The 26,460-nt window shown below is 47.2% G+C and overlaps 1 protein-coding gene across 9 annotated transcripts in view; it reads left to right on the forward strand.

Annotated features, from left to right (window-relative positions):
• Positions 1-26,460, forward strand: part of LOC148394796 (aldehyde dehydrogenase family 3 member A2-like) — a 108,641-nt gene that overhangs the window by 73,811 nt on the left and 8,370 nt on the right. For 7 of the 9 annotated variants that reach the window (XM_088381597.1, XM_088381600.1, XM_088381603.1 and 4 more), the window contains one exon: positions 9,698-9,797. The exons of 1 other annotated variant lie outside the window; for it this stretch is intronic. In XM_088381597.1, the coding sequence (XP_088237723.1) occupies positions 9,698-9,797 (100 nt within the window). Of the gene's footprint in view, positions 1-9,697; positions 9,798-10,472; positions 11,350-26,460 lie in introns of those variants that run through there. One more of the 9 variants, XM_088381602.1, reaches the window with a different exon arrangement.

Here is a 26,460-nt window from a genome sequence, read left to right on the forward strand (position 1 = left end):
TCCATGCTCTGCAGTAATTTTTTTGTTTCAGGTTTCGGTGCATCTGAAATAATCTGCTTTCTGGTTCTTTGTATCTGTCTTCCAGAAGCCGACAAGGTGTGACCTAAATAGTTCACTTCCTGTCGGACCCATTGTAACTTATTTTTGCTCACTCTATTCCCTGTTTTGCAGAGATAGTGTAACAATGCTAAGGAGTCTGCCTTGCAAGCAGCTTCAATTTCAGAGGCTACCAGGAGATCATCTACATAAACTAGAAGTTGGCTTTTGTTTGACATCTGAAAATCAGCCAAACAGGCCATAAGAGCTTGAATGAAAATAGTTGGACTATCAGCAAATCCTTGTGGCAATCTGGTGTATGTATAGCTTTGTCCTTTAAAGGTAAAAGCGAACCAAAACTGTGAGTCTGGGTGAATTGGCACTGAGAAAAATGCATTGCTGAGATCAATTACTGTGAAAAACTTCTGATTGGGTTTCAAAGTGTTCAGAAGTGTGTGTGGGTCAGGCACATTGGGTGCTCTTGTTTGCACTGCATCATTCACTGCTCGTAAATCTTATATCATTCGCCAATTAATTTTGTCGGCCTTTTGGACTGGAAAAATGGGAGTGTTGCAAGGAGAATCCGAGCATTCCCTAATGATTCCTCCTGCCAAAAGATCATTTATAACAGGGGCAATCCCATTTATTGCCTCCTGTTTTAAAGGATATTGCTTAACTCTCGGATGCCACTCTGATCTTGGTTTGATCTGTACTGGGGAAATGGATCGTAAAAGACCTACATCAGATGGGCCCTTGGTCCACAGTTTTTCAGGAAGCCCAGCCAATTCCCCCTCCTCCTTTTCATTCAAACAAATGTCAACTAGTCAGGGAAGCGCACAAGCGTCTGCTCTGCCAACAGCCACTTCACACACTGTTTGCTTCCACACGTCACAACTGGTACTGTAGCTCCACCCATTACCTTTGTCCTCATAATCAGTCACAGATCCAGCAAGTTTAATTCGGGAACCCACATCTGCCCACGTTATACTGTGAGGTTTAAACAATGAGATGTGGGGTACAGCCGACAATTTGTATCTGTCTTTCTGAGGAGCGGGCAAGAGTACAGCAGCAGCCGCAAATGACCTGCGATCAGTGTACAGAGCAGTGATTGTTAAAGTTACTTCTGTGTCACTGAGAAAACTTCCAATATAGTCATCTTGTGGATCAGTGAGAATATTCATGGTGACATGTAATTCTGTACAAGTCATTTCTGATTCAGGTTGGGACAATTGTTTTCGAGCTTCACTCAGCAATCTGCTTGGGAGTTTAGGATTTCGTTCAGGAGGGATGGCATAGGAGCAGCAGATCTGTTCACCTGCTTGTGCAGCATATGAGTCCACATCTCTCACTCTACATGCTCGCATGCCATCCTTTACTGGAATTATTGCAATTCCCAACCGAGTCATCAGATCTCGTCCCAACAGGTTTAAGGGACATTTTGGAGATAGGACAATCGAAACTGAAGCCATGCTTCCAGTTTCCTTATCTCTCACTTCAACTGGATTAGAGATACTCTCCTTGTGTACCTGCCCATCAGCAGATTTCACCCAAATAGTATTTTGGGAGGCCTTTAGATTTGGGACTTTAGTTTTTATCACGGATTTACAAGCCCCGGTATCACACAAAAACTCGACATCACTGCCTCCAATGTTTAGAGTAACATATGGTTTTTCTTTTAATGCACTCAGAATGTCCCATGCTGTATGGACATCTACTATTTCTTCCTCTATAGGAGCACCAGAGGTCAAAGGGGGGGATCTAGTCATGCTGAGAATTTGGCCTTTCCTCTGCCCCTTCCTGCACCCTTTGATTGATATTGTTTTGCAGAACGACACTCCCTTGCAAGGTGTCCTCGTTTCCCACAGTTCCAACAGTTGTCAGAATCTCGTGGGGGTTTTGAATTATATGGCGGCCTGCGACCTTGTTGGCCTCTACCTCTTCCTCTGCCTTGCTGGGACCCTTGGAAGAAGACTGTTGTATCTTCATCTAGTTCATCATCATCATTATCTAGATGACATACATCAGAACTGTTGCCTTTTTTGATCACTTTTTCAGCATGTCTGGACCATTGCATAGTTGTTGTCACACTTGCAACATCCACTTCCACTAAATGTTTCCTCACCCAGTTGCCTATTTCAGGGCGGAAATTAGTGAGGAGCGCATTTTTAAGCTGTTGTTGATAAGCACTCTCAGCTGTATCATTGAATGGGATGCCACTATGCACCCTGAATTCTTTTTCAAATCTCAAACGAAAATCATCAGTATCTTCGCCAGGCTTCTGTTTTATTCCTGCCAAATGACCATAATTCGCTCGTCTTTGAAATGTAGTTCGCACTCTTTGCACAAGACCATTCCATTGTGCTGCATACTCCCCTCCCAATTGATTTTCCTCAATGGGATAGGGAAAAGGCCCTTGATTATTTCTACCTGTATAATTTCCTCTAACCTTCGCCCAGTCTTTTCTCAAGGAGGACATTGCAGCTTCTCCTGCCTCATGTCCTTTCAGTCTATAGGAATGTATAATTCCAGCCATGTCCTCTGCCCATATATCTGGGTCTTCAGCAACAGGGGTAACCCCTTCAACTGCTTTTCTTGCCTCTTCCAAAGTCCATGGCCGGAAAACATATGTATGTGGGAGTTGGCCTTCCCCTACATTAGGGTTTGGCACCTGTATCATTGGGCATACATCAACCTTGTCTAAATTTTAAGAAAATCTAGCAGCAGTGGTCAAACTTCTTGTTTGTACAGGACTCCTACTAATGTGACTCTGACTTCTTTTGCTGTTATATGGGGGGGCTGCAGGTTTGTTAAGCTTGGATACAAGTTTGGTGTACGAGCGGAAAGCCCCTCTTGCTCCTCTGCTTGAGCTTCGGCTGGAGCCGTGGCTGCGGCAGTGGCCTCATTGTCTTCCGGCCTGACAAACATAGTCTCAGCCTCATCACCTTTCATCTTTCTATCTTTTGTCTTTTGGATTTGTTCTCTTCTCTCTTGTGAAGCTTTTAACCACATTTTAGCACAATCCAATTCTCTTTCTTTTCTTTTCTTTTCTTTTTCAGTCCATTTTTCTTTTTATCCGCACTCTCTTCCAAAACATCAACTACTATCTTCCACACTTCAACTCTCAACTTCCCTTCTACTCCATACTTTTTCTTCCACTTCGGCATATATTGCATACAATTAAGAAATCTACTCGCCATGTACTTCTCATCTCCGTCAAGAGGTAGAGATTTACCGTTTTTATTTCCATCTTAATTCTAGTAGTTTTAGGTTATATAATTTCTTTTTCTCAAAATATTATTATTATTACTTATTTATTACTTATTTATTTAATTATGTCTTTGAGGATCCTCAATGCAGGTTTAAATTGACCTTTCAACAAATTACTAGCCTGTATTATTGCCGTGGATCAATGCTAGAACTGCTATTTAGTCAATTTATCCTACCAGTCACACTCTCAATCACACAAACTCCAGCGCTTTTTTTTTCTTTCAGGCCTATCCAGGGATGGGTGTAAAACCCTCCCAAACAGCTTTGGAAAAACGGACAAAAGAAAAAATCTACGCCCTTCTTCAATTAAGAAAAAGAAGCTCTGTTTTTCTTAGCCCGTTTCTTCCACTGGGACTTGAACCCAACCTGTTCTTTGGCTTGGAAAAACATACAAAGAAAAATCTACGCCCTTCTTTGATTAACAAAAAAGAAGCTCCGTGTTTCTTAGCACGTTCCTTCCACTGGGACTCTAACCCAAGCCAGATCCCTCAGCTCGGAAAAACAGACAAAGAAGAGTCTACACTCTTCTTCGATGAACGAAAAAGAAGCTCTGCCTTTCTTAGCCTGTTTCTTCCACTGGGACTTGAACCCAAGCTGGCTCTCGTGCACCTCTACGTGTTACGCGTTTAACAACACAACACAACTTCAGGCCTTTAACTTACTTGTTCCCTGGTTCGTTGCACTGCCGGGTCCCGTCAATCCACCTCTGTCAGACGAAGGCAGACCTAAGATGCTGGCCCAGCGAAGAATTTCCTTCCCAGGTCTTTCTTTGCCAGGTCCGGCTAATGGACGCTGGCCTGTCGACGGTGTACAGCTCGTCGTCCTCCGTCAGCCAGATGGCGGGTATGAGAGATCCCGGGTTTCGGCACCAAAATGTTAGAGATTTGCTCACTCAAACAATATTTTGCAAGAACCACACGGGAGACAAGCAAGCCCTGTTAGACACCTGCAGGTGGAGAGTTCACTCGTTCAAGGAATGAAGTCTGAACCCTCGTTCCTGCGAGGGGATATTTATTAAGAGAAACAGAGTGGGGGTTTGGGTAAACTGGCTAAAGCCCTTGTCCTCTAGTCTAAACATGTCAGGGGATGTTTCACGACCTTGTGATAAGGAGGACAAGGTAAGGTATTTATTACCTGTTGCATTCCAACATAATCCTATGATAAAGATAACCTGGAAAACCCTAACAGTAAGTGTGCGGTGGCGCACTGAGTCTCTCAGAGGTGCAAAATGTAATGCATTGTAATGCCCCTCAGTGCGTCAAGGACGTTCACACGGTTTGATCTCCGCTTTTATTAAACAAGAAAAGGCAACAGAAAACACATGCATACAGGAGTTGCTGGTGGCCACAACTCACGCCCATGCGCTCCACACACCAACTGATTGCCAAGCTCACCAGCCCGCACAACCCACCCGCACGACATCACTTCTCACTCCTGGCCCCGCCCTCACATGCACAACTACAAGAACAAATAATAAAAGACATTACACTTTCCTCCCTTTTATGAAACCCCTTGACCCGGGGGTCAACAAAAACAGTCATCCAGCCGTCGTGGCTTTCACTTCCGTCTCTGGGGTCGGCCCGGGCTTCTTCCACCGCCTGCCAGCTGAGCAGGGACAACACTGGTGGAATCTGGGGAACATGAATCCGCTGCACGTTCTGAAGTGGTGAAGCCGACCCCGCCTCAAACACGGGGACACCACTGCCCCGGTACGGAACCAACCTGTCTCGGTGCAGGGCGACCCTTCTGCCCCTAGGGGGAACCGCCACTTGGTCGACCACCTCCCCCACCCGCTCAAGCACCCTGCATGGGCCATACCAATGGCTGTCCAACTTGGGGCAGCGTCCCTTCTTCTAGCTCATCAATCTGAAAGTTCCGCACCTTGCTCCGCATGTCGTAGTTCCACTTCTGGCGCACACCGGCTTTCTCCAGCTGGTCCCGGGCGAATGCATGCGCCGCCTCCAGTCAATCCTTCAGTCTCTGGGCATACTCCAGGCCCGGTTGGTCCTCACAGCCACCAGGCGGCCTACCGAACGCCAATTCCGCCGGCGTCCTGATTTCCCGCACCCAGCATCAGCAGAGCAGGAGTGCAGCTCGTGGAACTTTGAACGGCCAAACGATAAGCCATCAGCACCAGCGGAATGTGTCGGTCCCAGTCACGTTGGTGATTGGAGGTGAGGATGGCAAGCTACTGCTGCATGGTGCGGTTAAACCGTTCCACAAGACCATCACTCTGCGGATGCAAAGGGGTGGTGCGTGTCTTCTGCATGTCCAGGCGCTCACAAAGCGCAGCGAAAACATTGGAGTCGAAATTTCGGCCTTGGTCGCTGTGGAGAATGTCAGCAGTTCCGAACCATCAGAACATGCCCTCCAGCAGCGCGTCAGCCACCGTCTCCGCCTCCTGATCTGGAAGTGCGTACGCCTCTGGCCACTTGGTGACATAATCCATTGCACACAGCACATAACGGTTCCCTCTATCCGTCACGGGAAAGGGACCCATGATGTCCACAGTGCCCTCTGAACACAGCTCCAACTCCTTGACATCCCGCAGTAGGTGGAGGCGTCAACAGCACACGGTCGTCGGGAAAGGGCATCGGCATTGGTGTGCCGGTCCCGGCTCGATGCACCACAGTGAAGTGGAATGACTCCAGTTCCTCCAGGTTCCTTGAATGACATTAATCACTGCAGGGCAGCGTGGTCAGTCCTGATGGTGAATGGCACGCCACACAGGTGATATTTGAAGTGACGCGCCGCCGAAATAACTGCCAGCAGTTCACGTCTGGTGACACAGTAGCGGCGTTCACTCTTACTAAAGATGCGGCAGAAGTTGGCCACCACTCTCTCACCATCTGGCGCCGCCTGCGACAACACTTCCCCCATGCCGACATTGGTAGCGTCTATGTTCAGCACAAAAGACAGCGCTGGATCTGGTGGGGCGAGAACAGGAGCCCTGATGAGCGCCCTATTTAGGCAGGAAAATGCCTCCTGACAGTCCAGCATCCACGTGAAGGATTGGTCACCTCGAAAGAGAAGGAACAAGGAGGCACCTATGCAAGAAAATCCTTTCACGAACCGTCTGTAGCCCCAAGAAGCTTTTAAGCTGCTTCTGGTCTCTCGGTACTAGCCAGTCTTTGATTGCACTGACCTTCTCCTCCAACGTGCTGATGCCTTTGCCGTTCACACGGTGGCCCAGGAACTCCACCTCTTGCCGCATAAAGGGGCACTTTTCTGGATGCAGCTTCAGTCCAGCTGCCGCAATTCTCTCAAGCACCAGCCTCAGAGAATCCAGTTCAGCCTGGAAGGACCCACCATGGACGAGGACATAGTCCAAATACACCAAGCACTTCTGCCTTGGAATGTTCGAGAGCACGGTGTCCATCAATCGCTCAAATGTCCCTGGTGCATTGCATAGTCCAAAACTCATGACCTTAAACTGCCAATGCCCACGGGTGGTACAGAATGCCATTTTAGGTCTGGACTCAGCGGTGAGAGGGACCTGCCAGTAGCCACTGCACAAGTTGAGCGATGAGAACCAGGCAGACCCTGAGACCAAATCCAATGTCTCATCTATCCACGGAAGCGGGTAGCAGTCCTTCCTCGTCACTTTATTAAGTGGCCTGTAGTCCACACAGAAACGTGGTCTGGCACTCTTCTTTCTGGGCACCATGACCACGCCAGACGCCCACGGACTGTCGGAGGGCTCTATAATTGCTTCCTCGAGCATGGCGCAGACCTCCTGATCTGCAGCCTCCTGCTGGACCAGAGGCAAGCATCGGGGCCGCACCTTGACCGGTTGCGTGTCCCCGGTGTCGATGTGGTGCTCCACCAAGTGAGTGAGGCCAACCTCATTCTCACTGAGGGCAAAGATGTACTCAAAGTCCCACAACATCTGCCACAACTGCTCCCGCTGCTCGACATCAAGCCCATCGCAGTTCTTGTCCCAGATGGAATGGACCCCTTCCCGTTTCCCTGTTGGTTTGTCATCTTCGGGCGGCAACGCAGTGAATGACCAGACTGCCCGCAACCCCAGCAGACTGCGGGGCGTGCACGCCGACTGCTTCCTTCCTCACGCTGTGCTGTTTATCACACACACCTTCCGACAACGACGTTGCCGAAACGGAGCAGATTGTAGCACCCCCTTCACTGCAATCTCCCTTTCCATGGCGAGGGCCAGCGCCTCTCCCAGCGCTGTCGGATGGGCTAGCTGGACGTGCAGGCGCAGCTCATCCGGTCTGAGTGCTTGGATAAACTGATCACGTACCAGTTCATTTTGGACTCCAACTAGCATGCCATCATACCTGCGCTGACCCAGGCTCTCGATCTCATGGGCGAGGCAATGGAGAGGCTCATCCAGGCGCCGGACACGCTGCTTCAACTCACAGCGCAGAGAGTCTTTTAAAATGAACTCCCCGAAGCGCCTCTGCAACGCTCTTACTAGTGCGTTGTAATCGAGTCTCTCCTCAGGGATCAGCAGCACCAGACAGGACGTAGTGTCTTCTGTCAGCGAAAGCGCCAATTGTCCCGCTTTCACCCTCTCCGACCAATCCGCTGCATCAGCCACCAACTCGAACTGTGCTCGACACGCCTCCTAACTTCCCTCCCCGGAAAACTTAAGAACTTTCATCGCCGGCCACGTGAGCTCAAGGGCGCCGCCATGTTTATTTACGTCCAGCGCCGCCGCTGCATTATGACGATGACGTAGCCCCACCTGGGCGTGCTCACGATCAGGAAGGCGCGAAACACTACAAAAATGGCGATTGCACTGGGGCCAACTCGGCTCAGGCATGTCAGTAACACATGGCACGGCTTCCTCCTTTACCCTCGGCCGCTCGCTGTAGCCGCCGCACGGTACGGCTTCCACCTTTACCTCCGGCTGCCCGCTGTCGCCGCCACACGGCCCGGCCTCCTCCTTCACCTCACGATGAATGACAAAGTCGCCGAACATCCTGACACACAAAAGTCGGCGTACAAGTGAAGCCAAGACTTCTGACACCAATGTAATGCCCCTCAGTGCGTCAAGGATGTTCACACGGTTTGATCGCGCTCGTCACTCACTCGGTCGTGAACGGGACATTGCGTCACTGACTCGTAAAGTCCCTCCTCCATCTAACGCTCGCTGCTGGTCGTTCACGAAGATTCACGAGTGAGTGACAGACAGCATTGCTGCTATCCCAGCCGACACATGTTATGCCGATATTGATGTTTTATTTTGTATTTGTTGGCTTGTAATTGATGGTGTTATTATATTGAATGTGTTTGTGTTTGGATACAATTTTGAACGAAAAAAAAAAACAAAAACGTGATGCCAACATTTGTTATTTGGGGGGGGGGGGGGACACAAACACATAACACAACGTAAAACATATACATATTGTCATATAAAGCAGTTAACCAAATGTCTGATTTTTATGTTTTCATGCACAAAAATAAAAACAAGGAATAAAACACTCAAACATCTGACAAGTTTTAAAATAAATGTTTATTAAAATAATAATAATAAAAAAGTAAATTTCAAACCAACAATCTAATGTGAAATTGCAGTAGATATATTGGATTACAATATTTAAGCGTATATATGCATACACGTTATTTTAAAACTACTGTAAGTATTATAAAATAAAGATTACCCAAAGAGAAGGATAATCTTCCCGCTGTTGCCTACCAGCGCATCCCATTGGATAACAATATGTAAGCGTATATATACATACACGTTATTTAAAAACTACTGTAAGTATTATAAAATGAAGATTACCCAAAGAGAAGCATAATATTCCCGCCGTTGCCTACCAGCGCATCCCTTCATGCAATTAAGTCAGTCGTTAGCTTGGAGAAAACGAGCACAAAATAAGAGGTGTTTCAGTTAGTGGTTCCTTCTTTCCTTGGCAAATCGTAAATCTACATTCTGGCTTACATACTTCACGTTCATTCACTGAATTGTTCACGCCAGGAGACACAACACGTTCACTGACTGATCCGTTGATGCACGGGAAGGCAGTTCGCTCACTGATCTGTTCTCGCGATGAACGAGAAAGGCAATTCACTCACTCACTGACTCGTTCCTCACTGATCCATTCTCGCGATGAACGGGAAAGGCAAATCACTCGCTCACTGACTCGTTCTCACTGATCCGTTCTCGCTATGAACGGGAAAGCAAATCACTCACTCACTGACCCGTTCTCGTCATGAACGGGAAATGCAGTCACTTCAAGAAGTGATTCGTCCACTGAAAAAATTCGTTCTTTTGAGCGAATCGTTCACTCATGAGCCAATACTAGTTTATTTGGTGCTCTACTTTGCCTTGTGGACCAGGGGGAAAATTAATATAGTAGTTTATAGGGACACTTTATTTCTTTTTCTTTAATTTTTAATGTCTGATATCTTTGTTTTATTTAAGGTCACTAAAAAGATGATTAAAGAGACGACAAGTGGAGGAGTGACCGTTAATGATGTTATGATGCACTACACACTCATTTCACTCCCATTTGGTGGTATAGGTAAGATGGCTTAACATTTTTATGCATGGACAGCACACAGGCACGCACGCACGCACGCACGCACGCACGCACGCACGCACGCACGCACACAGACACACACAACAAACACACGCACACACACTCACAAAGTTGAATACACGAAGTTAACATTTGAAATCCACATTCTCATTCGTGAAGCGTACTTGATAATTGCAATTTAAAACAAAATTAGTCAAGCACATCAGCAAACTATTTAGGCCAAGTGCATTATTCAAAAAAACAATACACAAACACTTAAAAATATGAAGCTGACTCAATACAGCAATTCAAAATCCACGGATCTCCTGCATTAGTTGTACCTCTGCTTCTCACAGCCTGTTGCCACTTCAAATTTTGAAGACACTTTGAGACAATTTAAGTAGTCACTTGTAGAGCTTGGATAGCAAAGTAAATGTATTGTTACTTCAAACTAACTCAAAATACAACAATAAATGTGTATAATGTTGGCAACAAAAGTGAGTACGCTTTTTGAGTAAATGTATTGTTACTTCAAAGTAACTCAAAATACAACAATGAATGTGTAAAATGCTGCCAACAAAAGTGAGTACACCCCAACTGAAAATGTCAAAATTCGACCCAAATGTCAATATTTTGTGTGGCCACCATTATTTTCCAGCACCTCTGTAACCCTTTTAGGCATGGAGTTCACCAGCGCTTCACAGGTCGCCGCTGGAATCCTCTTCCACTCTTCCATGATGACCCCCAGACCATGACGCTCCCACCACCATGCTTGACTGTAGGCAAGACACACTTGTCTTTGTACTTTTCACCTGGTTGCCACCACACACGCTGGACACCATCTGAATAAATTATGTTTATCTTGGTCTCATCAGACCACTGGACATGGTTCCAGTAACCTATATCCTTAGACTGCTTGTCCTCAGCAAACCTTTTGCGAGCCTCCTTGTGCATCTTTTTTAGAAGAGTCTTTTCCTGGGACGACAGCCATGCAGACAGTGTCCAGCGTGTGTGGCGGCAACCAGGTGAAGAGTACAAAGACAAGTGTCAGGCTAGGATCAAGGAGAGGACTCGGATGCAGAGTGACCAAAAAAATAGGAATTTATTCTGACTGGCTTAAGCCGGCAAAAACACCTCAAAGAGGGAAAACAAGGTGGCAAGACAAAACCGAAATTCTCTGAGCAAAGTGAGACTACTAAGGTGTCTTCACAAAATAAACAAGGTTCTCAAAAGTATCTTCAGATTAACGTGATCGATGGTACTCCTGACGAGACAAGACGCACTGGCACAAGACAAGGGGAAGACGCTGACTAAATACACACAGAAGGGTAAGGGCGCAGGTGCACACAAATAGGATCCAGGGCACAGGTGCACACAATTAGGATCAGGGAGGACAATCAGACTGACGCACAGAGGAAGGGCCCACAAACTGAAACGAAAGAAGAGTTATTTATCAAAATAAAACAGGAAGTGACAATACAACAAAAAACAAGACAATAACAACCCACAAATCATAACGGTATGACATAACACCCCCCCCCCCCCCCCCCCCCAGGGTTGAATCCCAGACGGACCAGGAGCATCAGGATGGTCAGCATAAAAATCAGCAAACAGCTCATTATCCAAAATAAAACTTGTAGGCACCCATTGGCGCTCCTCCGGCCCATCCCAGTCCACAAGAAATTGCCAGCCCCGACCGACCTCTCCTGCGCACCACCAATAGTTTCTTCACAGTGTAAGCCTGCCCCCCCTCTACTGTACGTGGAGCCGGTGGCAGTTCAGGGTCTGGCACCATACTACTGTCCTTGGCCGGTTTGATCTTACCGACATGAAAGGTGGGATAAACGGAAAGGGACCTGGGCAGGCAAAGACGCACAGTGGCTGGGTTAACAACCTTGGAGATGGGAAATGGTCCAACAAAACAAGGTACCAACTTCCTGGAATCCACCTGGAGGGGAAGGTACTTTGTAGACAGCCAGACTTGTTGGCCCTGCTGGTAGATTGGTGCCGGTCGTCTCCTGCCGTCTGCCATCCTCTTGACCCTGTCCCCTTGGCGGATCAAAGTGGCTCGTGCCACAGACCAAATGCGATGACAGCCGCGCACCAAGGCTTGCGCCGAGGGAACGGACACCTCTTGCTCAGTTTCAGGGAAGACCGGGGGCTGGTAACCAAACACGCACTGGAAGGGAGACATCCCGGTAGCAGTGGTAGGCAGGGCATTGTGGTCGTACTCCACCCATGTAAGATTCTTACTCCATGACGAGGGGTTTTGGGCCACCAGGCAACAGGGACCGGTTTCCAGCTGTTGGTTTATGCGCTCCGTCTGGTCATTAGCCTCCGGGTGATAACCCGATGTGAGACTCACCGTAGCGCCAATAAATTTGCAAAAATCTTTCCAAAATCTAGATGTGAACTGGGGACCTCTGTCAGAGACGATATCTCGTGGGAATCCATCAATTTTAAAATTCTGGTTCATCATGACCTCCGCTGTTTGCTTGGCCGAAGGTAATTTAGGCAAGGCTATGAAATGAGCCATCTTGGAGAATCTATCTACTACAGTTAAAATAGTTGTTTTTCCCTTAGACACACGTAGCCTTGTAACAAAGTCAATAGACATCTCGGCCCACGGTCGAGATGGAATGGGGAGGGGATGCAGCAGGCCCACACGGGCTCCGTGCGGGTTCTTATTTCTGGCACAGACGGAACAGGCTTCAATGTATTCTCGGACGTCCGGCTCCATGGATGGCCACCAGAACCACTGCCGAATCACGTACATGGTTCTTCGTACGCCTGGGTGACAGGCGAGCCGAGACGTGTGTGCCCAATGAACCACCTGGGGGCGCAGCGCTGGGGGAACGTATAGTCGGTTTCCTGGACAGCCCTTAGGTGGCGGATTGTTTTGCTTGGCTTGATTGGCTTGGTTCACCAGATTTTCTATTGGCCAGGTAACTGCTCCAACCACACAATGAGGTGGAAGAATGGGTTCTGGTTCCGTGGCCACAGGATCCGGACTGAATATGCGTGAAAGTGCGTCTGGTTTGGTGTTTTTGGCCCCCGGTCTGTAAGACAAAGAGAAATTGAATCGATTAAAAAACAGGGACCAACGAGCCTGGCGAGAGTTCAGTCGTTTAGCTTTCTTGATATACTGTAGATTCTTGTGATCAGTCCAAACCATGAAAGGTTGCTGTGCTCCCTCCAGCCAGTGTTTCCATTCTTCCAGGGCTAATTTGACAGCCAACAACTCCCGATCCCCCACATCGTAGTTCTGCTCTGAGGATGTCAGCCGTCGGGACAGGAATGTGCATGGGTGGAGCTTTGTCGCTCTGGGCCCTCTGCGACAGGATGGCCCTGATTCCCTGGTTGGATGTGTCAACCTCCACCACAAACTGGCGGGATGGGTCGGGGAGTGTGAGGATGGGAGCGGAGGTGAAGCGTCTCTTCAGCTCCTGGAATGCCGCCTCCGCCTCCGTCGTCCAACAGAATGGAACCTTAGGGGAAGTCAGAGCATGCAATGGAGCTGCTGTAGCGCTGAAGCCTCTGATAAACCGCCTATAAAACTTAGCAAAGCCGAGGAATTGCTGCACCTTTTTGCGGCTATCAAGTGTAGGCCAGTTAGTCACCGCACTTACTTTTGCCGGGTCCATCTGCACTTTACCAGGGGCTATGATAAAGCCGAGGAAAGATACAGTATCGGCATGAAACTCGCTCTTTTCGGCCTTGACATAAAGTTGGTGATCGAGGAGGCATTGCAATACCAGCTTAACATGAGTTTTATGCCTCTCTAAATCTGGTGGATAGATGAGAATGTTGTCCAAATATACATATACAAAACGATCCAAGAAATCTCCCAGTACGTCATTGATCATAGCCTGGAATACCGCGGGTGCATTGGTGAGGCCAAACGGCATCACTAGATATTCAAAGTGTCCTCTGGGAGTATTAAATCCCGTTTTCCATTCATCCCCCTCTCGTATGCACACTAGGTGGTAGGCGTTGCGCAAATCTAGCTTTGTAAACACCTGAGCTTGTTGCAGTTGGTCAAAAACTGTTGTCATGAGAGGAAGGCGCCTTCATATCTCCTCGACCTAGTCGTTCCTTATGTTCCGTCTCGTAACCTTCGTTCGCAAAACGCTAGTCTTTTAGTTACACCGAGGGCCAAGAAAATGTCTGCAAGTTCTAGAGCATTCTCTATTCGGGTTCCAGAGTTTTGGAATGCCCTACCAATGGATATTAGAACTGCTACCTCAGTAGAAACATTTAAAACACATTTATATGAGATGGCCTTTAACTAACTTGTAGTGGCCGCTTCGGCCGGGGTTTGTTTTTGTTCTCTCTGCCCCCCCATGGCTGGGGAGGGGGTTAGGTGGCGCAAAAGCTGATAGCGGGTACCTGGATTCTCGGGGACCAATTCAAGTTGAGGAAACTGCAGCTCAACCTCCTTGAAGACACTGCCAGGACAATCGAGGGCACCTCCGACATCCATTTTTTCATTGATTTTCATATTATGTATTACTTGTGCCCTCTCTGCATCCATTACAACCTGGTGATCCTGAAAGGGGGATTCTTCCATCTGTGGTCCCTTCTCAAGGTTTCTCATTTTCCCCTGGTAGGGGTTTTTGAGTTTTTCCTTGCCCTTTTGGGAGCTTAAGCTCAGGGGATGCTTTGAGAATAATTGTCAATTTTTGTCTATGTGAAGCCCTTTGAGACTGTTTGTGATTTAGGGCTATACAAATAAACTTGAGTTGACTTGACTTGAAGGGGGTATCTGTTCTTAATCGTGATCTGATTAAGTGGGCTATAGTCTATGCATGGGCGTAGGGTACCGTCTTTCTTGTTTACGAAAAATAAACATGCCCCTGCAGGGGACGATGATGGTCTAATTAGACCTGCTTTAAGAGACGCATCAATATAGTCATTCAGGGCCTGTTTTTCGGGTGCCGAAAGGGAATAGAGCCGCCCCTTGGGTATGGTAGGGCCGGGAAAGAGCTCAATGGCGCAATCATATGGGCGATGGGGCGGTAGAGAGGTGGCCTTCACCTTACTGAATACATCTGCGAGTTGGTGATAACAATCTGGGACTCCGGTCAGGCCTAGGGTTTCTGGGTCTATGGTGGAGGAAGCATAAACATGGTCAGATTCACTTTTAGAGGCCATCGGGAGGTTAGATATGAGACATGAAATATTGCAATGTAATCCCCATCCCCTTATCTCTCCGGTTTTCCAGTCTATGATTGGGTTGTGCCGTTTTAACCATGGGTATCCGAGGATAAGGGGGTTCATAGGGGATTTTCCTACATACAATTTAAATTTCTCATGGTTGCCAAAAAACAGGGTGATGGGCTCGGTTATGTAAGTAATATCAAAAAGCTTTTACCATAGAGTGCCCTAGCTTTCACGGTAGTGTTTAACAGTTCAGACTTGACCCCCAATCTTCAAGCAAAACCTCATTGGCCCCAGAGTCTATTAGCACCCCAATGTCAGTGTCTTTTCCTAGGTGAGTAATAGTGCCAATGGGTTGGTCCCGAACTTTCTGGTTTGTGCCAGAAAAATTACTCACCATCAGGTTTTTCTTCACCGGGCAGGAGGGGAGGATATGTCCTTGCGCACTGCAATAAAAACATCTACCCTCCTGGCGTCAGCGCTGCCTTTCCTCCTCGGTTTCCTCCTCTGCCCAACTGCATGGGTTCGATCCCGGGGGATGGCTGAGTCTGACTCGGTGTGTGGTGGTGCACCCCGAGGAGTGAAGGTACGGCCACAGGTGTGTGAGGGAGCACAGGTGCGTTCCTGGATACGCGCTGCCTCTTCCATTCCTGTAGGTGATTATCGGTGCGAATGGCTAGGGCAATGAGAGCGTCGAGGTCGGTGGGGAGGTCGAGGGGGATGAGTTGATCTTGGAAGGGCCCCGAAAGGCCCCTGAGAAAGATGTCATACAAGGCCATGGGGTTCCACCCGCTTTCCACGGCCAGAGTGCGGAAGCGGATCGCATAGTCCCCAACAGACTCACTTCCTGGGTAAGCCGGCATAGCTCCCGAGCCTTCTCCTGGTCTGAGGAGATCGGATCGAACACCCAACGCAGGGCCTCGCTGAAGGCATGAAGGGAATGACATGTGGCGGAATCCCTAGCCCATTCGGCGGTCACCCTCACCCGGGCCCTTCCCATTAGGTAGGATCATAAAGGCTACCCGGGAGCGATCCGTGGGGAATTCACCTGGAAAACGCTCAAAATGCATTTCGCACTCAGTAATGAATGATCTACTGAGCCCGGTTTCCCCGGAGTAGTGTTCAGAAGGAGCCAGTCTGGAGCCTACGGCAATGGGAGCAATGGCAGGGAAGGCAGCTGGTGGACTGGGTGCCGCCGCTGATCCCGCGGTCAAAAGCGAGATAACTTCCAGCATCTTTTTGCTCAGCAGGCCCACCTGAGTAGCCACCACCCCTCTGTCTTCCTGACTCGTCACGAGCCCTTGGACTCCAAGACCCAGAGCCTCCACTTGCTCCTGGTGTTGGGCGAGCCGCGATGCCTGGGAGCGTATCGCAGCGGTCAGCTGCTCCGACTCTGCCGAGTCCATGCCTGGCCAGTGTGTACTGTCCGGCTAGGATCAAGGAGATGACTCGGATGCAGAGTGACCAAAAAAATAGGAATTTATTCTGACAGGCTTGAGCCAGCAAAAACCAAAAACACCTCAAAGAGGGAAAACAAGGTGGCAAAACAAAACTGAAATTCTCTGAGCAAAGTGAGACTACTAAGGTGTCTTCACAAAATAAACAAGGTTGTCAAAAGTATCTTTAGATTTACGTGATCGCTGGTACTCCTGACGAGACAAGACGCACTGGCACAAGACAAGGGGAAGACGCTGACTAAATACACACAGAAGCATAAGAGCACAGGTGTGTATCAGGTGTGTCTTGCCTACAGTCAAGCATGGTGGTGGGAGCGTCATGGTCTGGGGTGGTATGAGTGCTGCTGGCACTGGGGAGCTACAGTTCATTGAGGGAACAATGAAAGCCAGCATGTACTGTGGAATACTGAAGCAGAGCATGATCCCCTCCCTCTGTAAACTGGTCTGCAGAGCAGTATTCCAACACGATTACGACCCAAACACACAACAACCAGACGACCACTGCTTTCCTAAAGAAGCTGAGGGTGAAGGTGATGGACTGGCCAAGCATGTCGCCCAGACCTAAACCCTATTGAACATCTGTGGGGCATCCTTAAATGGAAGGTGGAGCAAGGTCTCCAACATCCACCAGCTCCGTGATGTCATCCTGAAAGAGTGGAAGAGGATTCCAGGGGTGACCTGTGAAGCTCTGGCGAACTCCATGCCTAAAAGGGTTCCGGCGGGGCTGGAAAATAATGGTGGCCACACAAAATATTGACATTTGGGTCCATTTTTGACATTTTCAGTTGGGGTGTACTCACTTTTATTGCCAGCATTTTACAAAGTCATTGTTGTATTTTGAGTTACTTTGAAGTAACAATACATTTACTTTGCTATCCAAGCTCTACAGTGACTATTTAACATTGTCTCAGTGTCATTTCTTCAATGTTGTTCCATGACAAAATATAATTAAAACATTGCAGAAATGAGAGGGGTGTCCTTACTTTTGTGAGCTACTGTAGATAGATAGATAGATAGATAGATAGATAGATAGATAGATAGATAGATAGATAGATAGATAGATAGATAGATAGATAGATAGATAGATAGATAGATAGATAGATAGATAGATAGATAGATAGATAGATAGATAGATAGATAGATCAGAATCACAATCAGAAAACCTTTATTGTCATTCTACATAGTACAATGAAATTGGAGACCTCCATCCAGTGCATGAGGTAGATACGAGTAACATAGTCAAGTAATCGACTAATAGAAAAGCAGATGAATAATCGGAACAGTAGTGCGGACAAAGTGCAGTAGTAGTGCAGGAGGAAAGTGTCATCAGTGTCGGCTGGAGTTGAGGGCGGCTATGGCTTGGGGAAAGAAACTGTTTTTGAGTCTGTTTGTCCTGGTCTTCATTTGCCTGTAGCGTCTCCCAGAGGGCAACAGGTCAAACAGGGCGGAGCCAGGGTGGGAGCTGTCCGCTGAGATGGCCTTAGCCCTGCTGAGGCAGCGGGTAGTGTAGATGTCCGTAAGGGAGGGGAGAGGGCGGCCGATGATCCTCTGGGCTGCCTTCACCACTCTCTGCAGCTTCTCCCTGTCAGCGGCGGTGGAGCTGCCGAACCATACTACGATGCAGTAGGTCAGTAGACTCTCAATGGAAGATCGGTAGAAGGTCAGCAACAGGTCGGTGTTGAGGTTGTACCTCCTGAGGACTCTCAGGAAGTGTAACCGCTGCTGAGCCTTCTTGACGATGGTGGTGATGTTCTCTGACCAGGAGATCCGGTCAGAGATGTGGACGCCCAGGTACTTGGTGCTGTGGACCCTCTCCACCTGCTCGCCGTTGATGAAGAGGGGAGTTGGCTCAGGGCTGTGCCTTCTGAAGTCTATGATGAGCTCGTTGGTCTTCTTGGTGTTCAGAGCGAGATTGTTCTCAGAGCACCAGTCGACCAGCTCCAGGACCTCCTCTCTGTAGGCTACCTCATCGCCATTGGAGATGAGACCGACCACAGTGGTATCGTCGGCGAACTTGACAATCCGGTTGTGGTTGTGAGCCGGTCTGCAATCGTGAGTGTAGAGGCAGAAGAGGAGGGGGCTCAACACACAGCCCTGTGGGGAGCCGATGCTCAGCGTACGGGTGGAGGAGAGGCGGGAGCCAACTCTCACAGCCTGGAGTCGGTTGGTCAGAAAGTCATTAATCCAGGCACATGTGAGAGAGGGGAGTCCGAGAGTGTCCAGCCTTGTGGTGAGTCTGTCCGGGAGGATGGTGTTGAATGCCGAACTGTAATCCACAATGAGCATCCGGACATAGCTCTGCTGCTGCTCCAGGTGGTTCACCGCACAATGGAGGGCTACGGCGATGGCGTCCTCTGTGGATCTGTTGGTCCGGTATGAAAACTGGTGGGGGTCGAGGTGTGGGGGAAGATAATCCTTGATGTGCTGAAGAACCAGCCTCTCAAAGCACTTCATGATCACCGGAGTGAGGGCCACTGGTCGATAATCATTCAGGCTAGAGATGGCCGACTTCTTCGGCACTGGGATGATGGTTGAGGTTTTCAGGCAGGGCGGGACGGTTGCCAGGGCCAGGGAGCGGTTGAAGATCGTGGTGAAGGTGGGGGCGAGTTCCTCAGCGCATGCCCTCAGCACCTTGCCGGGGACCCCATCCGGGCCTGCGGCCTTTCTGGGATTCACTGCAAGGAGCACCTTTCTGACCTTGTGCTCCTGAACAGTGAGTGGAGTGATATCAGAGCTGGGTGGGGGAGGGGGCAGGGCAGGGACAGGGGAGTGCTGCTGGGATGTTCCAAACCGAGCAAAGAAGCTGTTTAGCTCCTCTGCCAGCTGTGCGCCTTGGTCTTCGACTTGAGCGGCACTGCCCCTGAAGTTGGTGATCTCCTGGATGCCCTGCCACACCTTACGGCTGTTGTTGCTGGACAGGTGGGACTCGATGCGTTGTCTGTGGTCCGCTTTCGCCCGTTTGACTCCTCTCCTCAGCTCAGCTCTGGCAGCGCTGTACAGAGCTCTGTCTCCTGACCTGAAGGCGGTGTCGCGGGCTCTGAGGAGAGAGCGGACCTGGCTGCACATCCAGGGTTTCTGGTTAGGGAAGACCCGGATGGTTTTGGTCACAGTCACATTGCTGGCGCAGAACTGGATGTAGCCCAGAACTGTGTCTGTGTGTGTCCCCAGCTCCTGGTGGTCGAACAGGTCCCAGTCTGTCCGTTGAAAACAGTCTTTCAGTTTGTGGAGTGCATCCTCAGGCCAGGAGGTGATGGTCCTTAAGGTGGGTCTGAGTTTGCGTCTGAGGGGGGGTGTAGGCAGGGAAGAGCAGGAGGGACCGATGGTCTGATTGCCCGAGGTGGGGGAGGGGGATAGCTCTGTATGCATGTTTGATGTTGGTGTAGACATGGTCCAGGGTGTTCTCACCCCGTGAAGCGCACTATACGTGCTGGTGGAAATTCGGCAGTACAGTCTTTAAGTTGGCCTTGTTAAAATCCCCCGCTACAATGTGGAAGCCATCAGGGTGAGCCCGTTGTTGTTCACTCACAGCTCTCAGCAGGAGAGAGAGTGCCGTGCTTACGTCAGCGTCGGGTGGAATGTAAACAGCAATGACGATAACAACAGCTAGCTCCCTCGGGAGGAAAAAAGGCCGGCACCTGACTGCCATGTACTCGAGGTCCGGACAGCAGTGGCTGCCTACGATGGTCGCATTGTTGCACCAGTTATCGTGCACATACATACAAAGCCCCCCACCTCTGCGTTTACCGGAGTCCAATGTTCTGTCCGCGCGTAGCAGGGAGCGGCTTGCTAGCTGCATGCTAGCATCGGGGATATTCGGGCGCAGCCAGGTTTCGGTTATAATAATCACACAACGGTCCCGGACGTAGCGGTTTCCCGTGAGCTGTAGATCCAGGTCATCCATTTTATGCAGCAGGGATCTGGCGTTGGAGAGAAACAGGCTCGGGAGAGGCGGCTTGTGCGGTTTTTTACGTAGCCTTAGCATTAGGCCAGACCGACGGCCTCGCTTTTGCTTCCTCTCTCTTCTTCGCCTGCGTCGCCTCCCAGACCCGACAACAATCCACGAAGACCCCGGTGGTCTCGCAATCTCGTCTGGGATGTTGTGCTTGCGGTGAAAGTCACTTGAAATAGGTATCCGTGCTTGGTATTCAATGTCCGTGAGCGAGTGGAAAGTGTACTTGGGATTCCCAGTACAGAGTGTGCCAAAGAGTGAAAATAAAACAATATAGGCAAGGAAAAAAGAGCACTGGCGTGGAGAGCCGTAAGCCGCTGCGTCTGTGCGCGCCGCCATCTTGAAGCAAAGATAGATAGATAGATAGATAGATAGATAGATAGATAGATAGATAGATAGATAGATAGATAGATAGATAGATAGATAGATAGATAGATAGATAGATAGATAGATAGATAGATAGATAGAAAAATCGATCGATCGATCGATAGATATACAGTAATGAGAGAGGTGTACTCACTTTTGTGAGATACTGTAGATAGATAGATATACATATATTACCAATTGTGCAACTTTTCCCACTTACAAGCTGAGAGATTCCTGTAATTTTCATCATAGGGTACACTTCAACTATGACAGACAAAATAAAAATAAAACATCCATAAAATCATATTGTCTGATTTTTAAGTAATTTATTTGCAAATTATGGTGGAAAATAAGGATTTGGTCAATAACAAAAGTTTATATTAATACTTTGTTATGCCTGGTATATACATTGGGTCAAAAAAGTATTTAGTCAGCCACCAATAGTGCAAGTTCTCCCACTCACAAGCTGAGAGAGGCCTGTAATTTTCATCATAGGTACATTTCAACTATGACAGACAAAATAAAATAAAAAAAATCCAGAAAATCATATTGTCTGATTTTTAAGGAATTTATTTGCAAATTATGGTGGAAAATAAGTATTTGGTCAATAACAAAAGTTCATATTAATACTTTATTATATACCCTTTGTTGGCAATGACAGAGGTCAAACTTTTTCTGTAAGTCTTCACAAGGTTCTCCACACACTGTTGGTGATATTTTGGCCCATTCCTCCATGCAGATCTCCTCTAGAGCAGTGATGTTTTGGGGCTGGCCCGAAGCATTGTGTCATAGAATAAATAATACAGGACTGTCTCAAAAAATTAGAATATTGTGATAAAGTTCTTTATTTTCTGTAATGCAATTAAAAAACCAAAAATGTCATACATTCTGGATTCATTACAGCTCTACAGAGATGATGATTTCATTTTCCAGCATGATCTGGCACCTGCCCCTAGTGCCAAAACCACCAGTAAATAGTGTACTGACCATGGCATTACTGTCCTCGATTGGCTTACCAATCCCCCTGACCTGAACCCCATAGAAAATTTGTGGGGTACTGTGAAGAAGAATTTGAAAGACACCAGACCCAACAATGCAAATGAGCTAAAGGCTGCTATTGAAGCATCTTGGGCATCTATAACACCTCAGCAATGCCATAGGCTGATTGCCTCCATGCCACGTCGCATTGGTTGCAGTAATCCGTGCAAAAGGATTCTCAACCAAGTACTAAGTGCATTAATGGACATTTTCAAAAGTTTGATTTTGTTTTGCTGTTATAAATCTTTTTTTTACTTGGTCTGAGGAAATATTCTAATATTTTGAGATAGAATATTTGAGTTTTCTTAAGCTGTATGCCATAATCGGCAATATTAAAATAATAAAAGGCTTGCAATATTTCAGTACATTGTAATGAATCCAGAATGTATGACATTTTTGTTTTTTTAATTGCATTGCAGAAAATAAAAAGCTTTATCACAATATTAAAATTTTCTGAGAGTCTTGTAAGTGGCCCGCTGGCACTGTCGCGGGGACCCACGCGCCCCAGAGCGAGCCGCAGAAATGAAACTCGTCCTAACGTGAACACGCACATGAGGCAACGCTCATGATCGCTTGCGAGTGTGTCTCCTCCGTCCCTTCCCAGTTCACGCACACACAAGTGTCCATTTGCACAATTGGTGGCTGACTGAATACTTTTTTGCCCCAATGTATGTATATATATATATATCTATCAAAGTCAAAGTCTGCTTTATTGTCAATTTCTTCACATGCCAAGACACACAAAGAGATCGAAATTACGTTCCCACTATCCCACGGTGACAAGACATAGTTCACAATGTATACATACAAGTAAACAACACAAGAAAATAAAACAAGAAGGCAAAAACAAAGAATAATTAAGAGTGATGAATAGATAATAAATAAACAAATAACACAATAAATAAGTACAGGACGCTACGCAGGAGGGGGAAGAGAGTTCAGGATCCTAACAGCCTGGAGAATGAAGCTGTTGGAGAGTCTGGGGGTGCGGGAGCGCAGGCTCCTGTTCCTCTTCCCAGAGGGCAGAAGATCAAACAAAGAGTGAGCGGGGTGACTCACATCACTCACAATCGTGGTCGCCTTGCGGGTGAGATGGGAGGTGTAAATGGCCTTCAGGGAGGGGAGTGAAGCACCAATAATCTTACCAGCCGTGTTCACTATGCGCTGCAGGGTCTTCATGTTGTATTCAGTGCAGCTACCACCCCAGACAGCGATACAACTGGAGAGGACGCTCTCAATGGTGCCACGGTAAAATGTAGTCATGACGGCCGGAGGAGCACTTGCTCGCCTGAGTTTCCGCAGGAAGTACAGGCGGCGCTGAGCTTTTTTCGCCAGTGACGCGGTGTTGGCGGACCAGGAGAGGTCCTCACTGATGTGTATCCCCAGGAATCTGGTGCTGCTCACCCTCTCCACCGCAGCACCGTCGATGGTCAGTGGCAGGTGTTGGATGTGACCCTTCCGGAAGTCAACAACAATTTCCTTGGTCTTGTTGACATTCAGCAGGAGGTTGGTGTCTCTGCACCACGCGGTCAGAAGGTCAACCTCCAACCTGTACTGAGTCTCGTCGCCCTTGGTGATGAGAACCACCAGAGTCGTGTCGTCAGCAAACTTCACTATGCGGTTGTCGCTGTAGGTCGCAGTGCAGTCATGCGTCAGCAGGGTGAAGAGCAGGATGCCTCCTGGACGCCTCCCTGGGGAGGTGTTCCGGGCATGTCCCACCGGAAGGAGACCCCGTGGATGACCCAGGACGCGCTGGAGAGACTATGTGTCTCAGCTGGCCTGGGAACATCTTGGGATCCCCCGGGATGAGCTGGATGAAGTAGCTGGGAAGAGGGAAGGCTGGGAGTCCCTCCTAAAGCTGCTGCCCCCGCGACCTGACCCTGGATAAGTGGAAGAAGATGTATGTATGTATGTTTATATATATATATATATATATATATATATATATATATATATATATATATATATATATATATATATATATATATGAATGTATATATATATATATATATATATATATATATATATATATATATATATATATATATATATATGTACGTATATATATTTTTTTAGATATATATTTTATATATAAAATATTGTATTTTAAAAACAAATAAATATTTTTTATTTTATATGTATAAAATATGTGTGTGCGTGCGTGCGTGTTTTCATTTGCCTTAGCCTCAGACACGTGTTATAAGACCATTTACAAAATATTCCTCAACGTATTAGACAATGATATGCATCAAGAGTAATACCATTGAGGGAAAATGAACCAAGCGTTAAATCAACAGCTATTCAGCTGTGGTGCAAGTGTAACGAAACAATTTGTTTCTTACAAACAAAAAATGTAAAAGACTCTTTTCCCAACTAAAATTCACACACACAACTAACAACTCTTCGTTTTGAAACATGAAATAAAGGGAAAAGATCTCATTAAACAGTGAGGCATTATAGGATGACACTCACTCACTTGTCTGGGGTAATGACGTCACTCAGGTTTATTTTTTTCTTTGCCAAGTCATGTTTTCCATACGTTGACATCCAAAGACAAACACATTTGCTTGTCAAGCTGGAACGATAATACAGTACAAAGATTGGTTGTATACTCCGTAGTCTTTTTTACTTTAGCTTGACAAAAAAATATATATACGTACGTACATATATATACATTTCAAAGACACATTCAGAGTCCCAGGACGTTTCATTCAAGCTTTTCAATGTACCAACAGGTTGTGTGAAGCAGAGGTGCAACTAATGCAGAACATCCCTGACTTTTGAAATGCTTTATTGAGTTTGCTTTATTTTATTTTATTGAATTTGCATCACTTTTTTTAATAATGCACCTGGACTACCTGGTTTGCTGCTCTAGTCAAGTCAAGTCAAGTTTATTTATATAGCCTTAAATCACAGGCAAGTCTCAAAGGGCTTCACACATACAAAAAATTGACAATTATTCTCGAACATCCCCTGATCTTAAACTCCCAGGAGGGCAAGGACAAACTAAAAAAAAACCTACAGGGTAAAAAATGAGAAACCTTGAAAAGGGACCACAAATGGGAGGATCCCCCTTCCAGGATGACCAGGCTGCAACGGAGGCAGAGAGGGCACATTGAACACATACCGTATTTTTCGCACCAAAAGGCACATTGGATTATAAGGCGCACCCTCATTGATTTTTTTATTTTAGAAATTATTTCATATATAGGGCGCACCGGATTAAAAGGCGCATAAAATAGAAGCTATACTGCAACAAACTGAGGTTGACTAGGGTTGCGGTATGCATCCACTAGCCAATAACCAATGAGCCCTCTGTAAACAATCGCGTTTCTCAAACTATCTCCTATGAAATGATCGGAACTGAGTAAAGTTCGATCTAACGCATTGGTACCGCTTACCTATGTTTCCCTTCCATATCGCTCCGTAAATTCCTACTCCTTGCGTAGGAGGCTGATTTTTCGTCATTTCCATCCGACCGCACAACCGTAGCGCGCCGGACGCATTATTGTGACCGCGCCGTAAATTTACTCTAAACATAAACAGAGCAGCCTATTTTGAAATGAAATAGCCTCTTGCATATAGCAGCTATCATTATAGCATTAGCCACCCGCAAACTCCCATGAGCCTCACCTTGCACACTCCCATGAGCCTCAGCAAAGTGTCGTGGCAGCCTCCCGTAAACAATCGCGTTTCTCAAACTATCTCCTATAAAATGATCGGAACTGACTAAAGTTTGATCTAACACATTGGTACTGCTTACCTATGTTTCCCTTCCATATCGATCCGTAAATTTACTCGAAACATTAACGGAGCAGCCTATTTTGAAATGAAATAGCTTCGTGCGTATAGCAGCTATCATTATAGCATTAGCCACCCGCAAACTCCCATGAGCCTCAGCTCGCAGACTCTCATAAGCCTCAGCAAAGTGTCGTGGCAGCCCCCTGTAAACAATTGCGTTTCTCAAACTATCTCCTATAAAATGATCGGAACTGACTAAAGTTCGATCTAACACATTGGTACTGCTTACCTATGTTTCTCTTCCATATCCATCCGTAAATTTACTCGAAACATTAACGGTGCAGCCTATTTTGAGATGAAATAGCCTCGTGCGTATAGCAGCTATCATTATAGCATTAGCCACCTGCAAACTCCCATGAGCTTCAGCTCGCAGACTCCCATGAGCCTCAGCAAAGTGTCATGGCAGCCCCCTGTAAATAATTACGTTTCTCAAACTCTCTCCCATAAAAGTGTTATTATGGGAAAAAAGTGAGACTGATTTAACACATCGGTGCTGCTTATTTATGATTCTGGTGGATATTGATCCGTAAAAATGCTCGAAAACATTAACGGAACAGCCTATTTTGAAATTAAATAGCCTCGCGGGTACAACAGCTATTCAGTGACGCCCCATGACCAAGGTTGCTGTAATGCTGGGAAGCGATGCGACCTTGTAATTTACATGAACATTTTGGCAGAGCGCTGTGTACAACCAGTATGGATCAACAAATTCATCAATTGATCCATATATAAGGTGCTCTGTGTTTTTTTTTTTTTTTTTTTTTTTGAATAAAATGTAAGGTTTTAAGTGCGCCTAATAGTGCAATCATCCTGATTGGTCCGCGAAAAATCCAGACAGCCGTTGTCAGTTTGGGTGTCACCTGGAAGGGGGGGGGGGGGGTGAACCCAAACTCCA

The sequence above is a fragment of the Syngnathus floridae genome, chromosome 7 (assembly GCF_059516105.1).
Source record: "Syngnathus floridae isolate MCC-2025c chromosome 7, RoL_Sflo_1.0, whole genome shotgun sequence".
NCBI classification, from domain to species: domain Eukaryota; kingdom Metazoa; phylum Chordata; class Actinopteri; order Syngnathiformes; family Syngnathidae; genus Syngnathus; species Syngnathus floridae.